The sequence below is a fragment of the Chenopodium album genome, chromosome 3, assembly GCF_948465745.1.
Source record: "Chenopodium album chromosome 3, dcCheAlbu1.1, whole genome shotgun sequence".
NCBI classification, from domain to species: domain Eukaryota; kingdom Viridiplantae; phylum Streptophyta; class Magnoliopsida; order Caryophyllales; family Amaranthaceae; genus Chenopodium; species Chenopodium album.
Genome location: NC_137836.1, coordinates 77,549,122 through 77,557,624, shown reverse-complemented (window position 1 = coordinate 77,557,624; position 8,503 = coordinate 77,549,122). Strand labels below are relative to the sequence as shown.

General features: G+C 36.0%; 1 protein-coding gene across 1 annotated transcript; it reads left to right on the top strand.

Annotated features, from left to right (window-relative positions):
* The first annotated feature begins 5,189 nt into the window (after positions 1-5,189).
* On the top strand, positions 5,190-8,074 carry LOC145625430 (uncharacterized). Its single transcript, XM_081678472.1, has 3 exons — positions 5,190-5,820; positions 6,562-7,145; positions 7,460-8,074. The coding sequence occupies exons 1-3, from the start codon at positions 5,190-5,192 to the stop codon at positions 8,072-8,074; spliced, it is 1,830 nt and encodes a 609-aa protein (XP_081534598.1).
* Positions 8,075-8,503: the final 429 nt, after the last annotated feature.

The following is an 8,503-nucleotide window of genomic DNA, read 5'->3' as shown; positions in this document are numbered from 1 at the left end:
ATCATCTCTAAGATCCTTGTCAATAGAATCAGACCTCATCTTCTCTCCATCATCTCTCCAAACCAAAACAACTTTTTGAAGGGGAGGGGGACTGAGGTAAACTACATTATAGCTTCTGAAATCCTCCATTTAATGTCAAAAAAAAAAGGGCTCAAGAGGCCTATTTGCTCTTAAATTGGACCTAGAGAAGGCCTATGATAGACTTGAGTGGTCTTTTATCAGCCATTGCCTGCATTTCTTCAATTTATCACATAATACCATTTCCTTGATTATGTCCTGTATATCATCATCTTCTGCCCAGGTTCTCATAAATGGTAAACTCTCTGAGGAATTTAGGCCTTCTAGAGGTATTAGGCAAGGGGACCCCCTCTCCCCTTACATATTCATCATTTGACTTGAATACCTCTTAAGAAAAATCCATGAAAAATGTTTGACCAAAGAGTGGAAACCATTCAGATTCAGAGGGGGATCTACTGATATCTCTCACCTCCTATTTGCTGATGATGTCCTGTTATTTGGAATTGCAGATAGAAAAACCCTCACCTCAGTTTCAAACACCCTTACCCACTTCTGTTCAATCTCAGGCCAAAAAATAAATGAATCCAAAAGCCAGATCTACTTCTAAAAAAACACTACCACCTCTATCATTGATGAATTTGAGCAAGTGCTAAATGTCTGTAAGGCAAATGATCTAGGAACCTATTTGGGCTTCCCTTTAACTGAGAAGAAACCTAACAGGAGACAGCTCTCCTCCTTAATTGATAAGATGGGGAAGAAACTTTCAACTTAGAAGGCAAACTCTATTTCTAAGGGGGGAAAATTGACTCTTCTCCAGTCCACTATGCTTTCTATTCCTAGGTATACCATGTCATGCATTAGACTGCCTAACTTCATTCTTTCCAAACTAGACTCTATTTGTTCCAAGTTCCTTTGGGGTGGTAGTACAGAGAGTAGAAAGACTTCTTGGATTTCCTGGAATAATATTTGCAGAGAAAAAGAAAAGGGTGGGCTGGGACTTCTTTCAAATTCCGAGGCAAATTTGCTAGGGCTGGCAAGGCTGTGCTGGATGATAGACACTCAGTCAAATTGGGCTGGAAGGATTCTCTTTGAAAAATATGTGAAAAATAAATAGTCCCTAACCCCATTTAATAAGGGATCTCACATTTGGAGTGCTGTTGGGAAAGGATGGGATTTCTTCATACATAGCCTAAGCTGGGAGGTAGGGAATGGTGAGCTTATACAATTCTGGGGAGATAATTGGCTACAATCTGAGAGTTTGAGAGCTCTTTTGATAGGTCCTCTCCCTCAAGGATCTGAATCAGCAACCTTAGAAACCCTCCCCCTTGTCTCAAAACCTGACTTAGAGAAAGCAATCAGTTTTCAGATCCCTGATGAAATTTTTTCTAGAATTGAGTGTACTCAGTTAACCAATTCAACAGACTATAACTTCACCAGTTGGACAAAAAGGGGTAGGTTTGACAGTAAGAGAGCCACTCAGTTCCTTTGTGACTCCAGAGAAACCTTCACAGCTAACCCAACTATATCTGACAGGGATTGGAATCTAATTTGGAACTCAAATACCTATCCCAAAATCAAAATGTTCATTTGGCAGCTTGCCTGGGATAGGATTCCAACAGCCAAAAATCTCCACCTGAGAAAGATAGCCTCCTCAAACTCTTGCACTTTCTGTCCTTCTATGCCTGAATCTTCTGATCACATTTTGTTGGACTGTAGCAGGGCATCTGAATTCTGGCACCTGCTGAACCCTCCCTCAAGTTTCAATAAATCCCATCATGAAACCTTCCACCATTGGCTCTTCAAAAACCTCAAAAACAAACAACTGTCTCACAATCACATCCCTTGGAATATCATTTTCTGTTTCTGCATCTGGCAAATTTGGAAAAGAAGGAATTGTTGGCTATTCTCTAAAGAAAACATCCCTGCAAAAAAGTCTATTAACCAGAGCTTGTGGGCTGCTACTGAATGGTTTTTCTCAACAAGCCAGACAGCTAGAAAAGAGCACACTCAAAGCTTTTGGTCTCCTCCCCCTCCTCTATTCTTAAAAGTAAATGTAGATGCAGCTTTCAATCCCTCCACCAAAGAAACTAGATGTGTAGGTGTCTGCAGAGATGATAATGGATCATGGAAACAAGGGTTCCAATGGAAAGGTTATTCTGCATCAGCAAATGAGGTTGAAATTCAAGCTATCTTCCTAGCTCTTTCATGGATAAAGGATCAGGGATGGAGTCATTGCATTATGGAATCTGACTGCAAGTTCATAGTGCAGGACATAGATGAGTGCAGGGACTATATGCTAACCCCAAAATTAAATGCTTGCAGGCTGCTGCTTCAGGAGCTAACTGAGGTCAAACTCTATTATGGAGAAAGAGGCAAAAACAGCGTGGCAGATGTCCTGGCAAAGGATGCTAGAGGAAGGCTAAATATCTAATTGAATCATGCTTGTAATTTGTTAGCTCCTCCTTTTGTCTGTATAAAAAACTTAGAACTGGATGCTGTAAACTGTACTAATCATCCTAGGGGCCATGACCCCCATGTTGTACTTTTGGGCAACCCAATGGGAAGCCAACAAACATTAACTTAACTTAATATATTTGCCTTTCTCCTAAAAAAAAAAAAAAAAAAAAAAAAAAAAAAAAAAAGGTATCCAGCTAGGAGTATAAATAAAGATGGGAATGTGAAATCAATTTAATAGGGAAGTCAATTAAAATTCACATTTGTATTTTGAGTTTCTCTTTAAAAAAAAAAACCTATAGTTTCATTTCAGCAATAATAAACAAAATGGGAGACACGGAAAACTTAGGAAATAGGGATGTGATGGATGAAAAGCTTCGCAAAGCTGCCATGGAAAGCAACCTGACAAGCTTCGTCGACAACGAACGAAAAAATGAAATAGAAAGTGGCATAAGTGAAGATTATTTTTTGAGTCAACCTTAGTTGATAAAGAAAATATCCTTCACTTAGCAATCCAATACATGCAAAATGATTTCATAGAAAAAGTTTTAAAAGGCGGGCAGTTATTGCCAAGAGCAGTAACTGATCAGCTGATTCAGCAGCAGGACAAGGTTGGGAACAACCCTCTTCATGTTGCGGCCGTGGTGGGCAACGTCGACATTTTCAAGTTGGTCCTTGATTATGATCTTAACCAGGCAGAGGTTAAGAATGGAGACGGCAACACGCCGTTACATGTTGCTGTTTACCATGTCAGGGTTGAGATTGTTAAATTGTTGCTAGAGCATCATCCTGAACTGGCTCGTGTAACCAACAATGACGGAAACACCCCTCTTCATGTTGCAGCAGAGGTGGGCAACGTCGACATTTTCAAGTTGGTCCTTGATTATGATCATAACCAGGCAGTGGTCAAGAATAGAGACGGCAACACGCCATTACATGTTGCTGTTTTAAACGTCAGGGTGAAGATCGCTACTTTGTTGCTAGACCATCATCTTGAACTGGCTCATGCAACCAACAAATTGAAAGAGACGCCTCTTCATGTTGCAATCAAAAACTACAAGCACATAATTAGTAAGTACTCCATCCATCCATTCGTTCTTTTTTTTTTATTTTTTTTTTTTTTTTAAATTTATACTTTGTATATGTTTTTTTAAATTAAGTTTTGTTTTAGTTATTAGTTGTATTATTGAGAGAAAATATGTAAGCAAACATGTATAGGGGTATAAATATCACAATGTTTATAAAACATTTTAGAGAGTATTATTACTTTATTAATGAGGGTATAATTATCATTAATGAGGTCAAATAAGTGAATAAACATTTTAGAGGGTATAATTGTCCAAACACTATTGATTAAAACAAATTTGTACATACTAATGAGGGTATATATATGTAAATACACATTTTAAAGGGTATAATTGATAGCATATTATTCATAAGTACTTTTTATAAGGTAGGGATTACGTAGTATATATGTGAGTAAGAAAACTAAAGCAAAAGTAAATAATTATCCCAATAATTGTCAATTAGTTTTAGTTTTAATCTATAATTACTATTTGTGGTTAAATTATCCTCTTACAAAGCCTAACATGTGACCAGGTTCATGGAAAATGTTTACTGATGATGAACAAGGGTTGAATACCGATGTTGCGTCGTGGTTGGCAAATGCGACGATTGAAGTATATGATTTGACAAAATTGCTGTTAGAGAAAGATAAGAATGTGGCCTGTAAGTGTGACCATAACAATATGACCCCGCTGCATAGAGCAGCTTTCCTTGTCCCAACTTTTGGTGTGGGAGTCGTTAAATTAATAATTAATAAATGTCCAGAATCTGCAAAGGTGAAAGGTGATTTTGGTCGAACCATCTTACATTATATGATAGATTGTGTAACCAGCTACAAAACAGGCAAAGAGTTGCTTAAAATTCGAGAAATTAACAGCCTTAGGAATTCTGAGGATGAAGCTGGAGAAACACCGTTAGATCGAGCTTGGAAAATGAACATTAAAATGGTGCGAGCTCTACTTGATTCCCCATTGCAGCAGAAAGTACATGATCCCGCATTGCAACAGAATGTACATGATCCCGCATTGCAGCAGAACGTACATGATCCCGCATTGCATCAGAATGTACCTGATCCTGCATTGCAACATAACGTACATAATCCCGCATTGCAGCATAACGTACGTTATCCCGCATTATTGCAGCAGAACGTACGTGATCATTCAGCATCACCAAATGTTATCGCACAAAAGCTAAATGATTTTGAGGTATGGCCTTAACTAACTGATTTTTAAGATGTTTTTATAGTATGGTCATTTGAAATAAGACTACTATAGTATTTTAATGATTAAACAATATGATCGGTTCATTTTTTTTTCTTCACATTATAATACAGACAGAATTAGCCTTTTAATATCTACAATGCTAATATAATTTTTTAAAAATTAAGCGAGCATAAAAATATATTTTTTGAAAAATTATAAAATTAAAATTAGGAAAAATACACTTTAAAAATCCCACCTATTGGTGATTTACCTACAATAGCCCCAACTAACGATTATTCTACAATAATCTTAACTATGCACCCAATTTTCCTCCAATTATCCCCAATTTTAGATTTTTTTTTTTTTTTTTTTTTTTTTTTTTTTTTTTTTTGGTATTGGTCCAGATGGTCAGGAGACGAAGGAGGAGAATGGAGGAATATGGAGTAGTAGATGGCGTACATCTCCAGTTTTCTAAAGTCTAAACTCCGCAAGTTTGGTAATGATTTTTTATTCTCACGAGATTCCAAGGGAAGAAATCTGCTTCACAACTTATTGCAATTAGAAAGAGGAAGTCCTATAATAAAGAAGGGTTTCTATGATTTCATCTTACAAGTTGCTGGCAGTCATCCAAAACTCGTTTGTCAAACAGATTTTAACAGGGAAACTCCAGTTCATGTCCTTATGCGAAATTCTCTTAATACGAAAATCTGTGTCAACACTGATGATCATTCGGGCCAACACATTATTGAAACATTAGAGATGTCTAAACTGGTACCGGACTTACTTGCCTTGTGTTGCAAATATTTTCACATAGCTAAAACAACCAGCACAAACAAGTTTCAAATTGCTGAAAAAGCCGGCGCAGACAATCAGCCCGACACCGAAATAGACGAATTTAAGTATAATTCGCCATGGTTGGTACAAAATGGGGATGGCAATACACCCCTTCACGAAGCATTCAAAGCAAAGCACATTAATTCAATACGGAGAACACTGTTAAAGCTGGATACCCACATTACTGCTAAAATGACCAACAAATATAAAGAAACACCTCTCCATGTTCTAGCTGGATCTTCCTTAGGTAATGACTATCTCTGTCAAATATTATTATTCATGCTTGTTTTTCTTTTTCTACATATTCTCGACTATAGTCATGCACTCATGCTCAATTATATTGCTAATACTCCAGATACATTAAAACAACATTAATTAACATCACGTTATTCTTATTAATAAAGTATATAACATATTTTGGGTCTCAACCATCAAAATATAATTTTGATTGAGTTATTCCTTCAACAATTCTATGTATTACTAATTTATGAATATTTGCTCATTGCACACTTTTTATGACACAATTCTATGTATTACTAATTTATATTTATTTTTCATCAAAAATAAATTATAATTGTTTTAGTTGAGTTGCTCATTACACACTTATTTGCGAGAAGTGTATCAAAAATCATTAAATTAAAGGTTAGGGAAAAAAAAAAAGGAATTCAGTGGTATAATTTTTCCGTGGATCACTAGGAAACTAATTCCTTACCTTATTTTATTATTATTATTACTCTATATAATTTATTTTTATAACTTGTTACTTAACTTTGTGTGCGCCAAGCCACACTATGTGGCTGGTTGTAAAAGAACAAAGTAACCCTTGTAATACTGTCCGAATAACCCCTATAACACTGATTGTATTTCACATTCAAGAAGTTGTTAATAAAAAATGTTAGGTCAAACATCATTGTATTTCACAAGAATTTACCTCTCATTTATCACAAACTTATACTGTATATGTTTCTTAATAACATGTTGGATCCAGTCGAGTGGCCGGAACAAATGTGTGATTTGATAAAGGAATTGGTGAACGCAAACACTGAAGCTGCACTTAGTCGTGACGAGAATGGTCTTACCCCGATGCTAAGAGCAATTCAAGCTGGTAACATAAAAATATTTGCGATACTGGATGGTCTTTATTTCCCTGCTGCTGATAATAATCATCATGAGCTTAATAATGATATTAAATCAGCCATCGATGATTACCTTCAAAAAGATGGAAGCAAATCAAATGCTAAAAACCTTGCAGAAAAGTTATTGGTTGACGATGATGACCATACACTATGGCATATGTTACTAAAACAACCAGATGCCAAGACTCATGAACTTGTACAATATGTTGATGTAACAAAACCGCATTTGATAGGGTTGTTGAAAAAGGGTGACAAGGAGGGGAAAACGCCATTGCATTTAGCGCTTGAAGATAGACAATTTAAACATGCACGTTGTTTCCTCCAGTGTTCACACCAAGAAGGAGTGAGCCAGACAAAGAAACTTCTAGATGAAAAAGACGAAGATGGTATTACTCCCGGCGATCTATTGGCATCTTTTACAGATCATCCCAAAAAGGTAATAACTACGTTACATAGATATATATACATGCTACATTCATAAAATATCAACCTAGAAGTGAGCTAGTTAAATTACATTTTATAGAGCACGAAAAAGGTCAATTCTCAATGAATAAGTTACTTCAATTCATACTACTCATAATATATTACATCGTGCATCTTAAGAGTTTTTAATATCATATATGGCATTTACATACATATATGATTGAATTGTATAATTCATAAGAAATAATTTCTTTTTGTAGAAATTGTAATTTGTACTTATTTCATCTAGAAGAATAACTGGGATCAATATAATTCCTTTTGGTGCAGTTGGATGATATTTGGAATGATTTAAAGGATGTTCCTGGAATTAAAGATTACCGAAGTATGTATGATATTTCTACATCAGAGATAAAAGACTATGTGAACACAATGGGTGTAATAGCAGCACTCTTGGCGACAATAACGTTTACAGCTGCATTAACTGTTCCTGGTGGAATAATCCAAGATGCTAAAGATGAAAAGCTTATAGGGACTCCACTTCTTGTAAATATGGCAGCATTTCAAGCTTTTATGTTCTTTGATATATCATCAATGTGCCTATCAACAATGGTGTTATTTTGTCTTCTATGGATCTTGGCTGCTGGCAATAAACGCAACTCGTTGATGTTAATGGATTTCAGCATCTGGCTGCTCTCAATTTCATTTCACTCAACTCTTTTGACTTTTATGGCGGGAGTGTATGCTACAACCATCCATGTTAAGCCGTGGATTGCTATCTACACTTTGGTATTTTGCTCTTTGCTAATGCTACTCATGCACAAAGAGCTTGTCGTCAGATTTCTAGCGCCCTATGGTCATAAGTTGCGTTTTGGTATCCGTTTAATAAGATGGATGAAAAGGGTTTGTCCTACATTTCTCTCCAAGAAAGAAAGGCATAACTAAATACTCTTTTCTGCTCGTCATCAAGTTTCTTGGACCTATATGGGTCCAGTTGTGTTTTCTTGATTGTTGTCATAAGTTTTAGTTTTGATTTCTAGTATATTGGTGATGATTAATTGCATGTACCCATAATAAGAAAGTAGAAAATGGAGTGTTGTGTATCTCCAACACACTTCCATTTGAAAGGTCGAATGAATGAGATTGACTTTGTTTATCACCAATAACAATGTTATGACTCTAATGATTGTATTGGATTGTGTTGGAATGGATTAATAGGAAATTTTTTGTAGAACTACCCTAAAGATAGGGTCATTTGTGAACAACTACCCATTATTTTATTTGTTTAGAACTACCCAACAGTTTGAAAACATTTGGGTAGCACTACCCATTAACATTTTTCGTCCAATTAAGACGTTATCGAAGCTCACTTTT

What these genes read in the sequence shown, in the direction of transcription:
- LOC145625430 (XM_081678472.1), top strand. Translation starts at nt 5,190, where the DNA reads ATGGCGTACATCTCCAGTTTTCTAAAGTCTAAACTCCGCAAGTTTGGT. An exon ending in TCTAGCTGGATCTTCCTTAG is followed by an intron (nt 5,821 to 6,561) that starts GTAATGACTATC and finishes TGTTGGATCCAG; the next exon opens with TCGAGTGGCCGGAACAAATG. An exon ending in TTACAGATCATCCCAAAAAG is followed by an intron (nt 7,146 to 7,459) that starts GTAATAACTACG and finishes CTTTTGGTGCAG; the next exon opens with TTGGATGATATTTGGAATGA.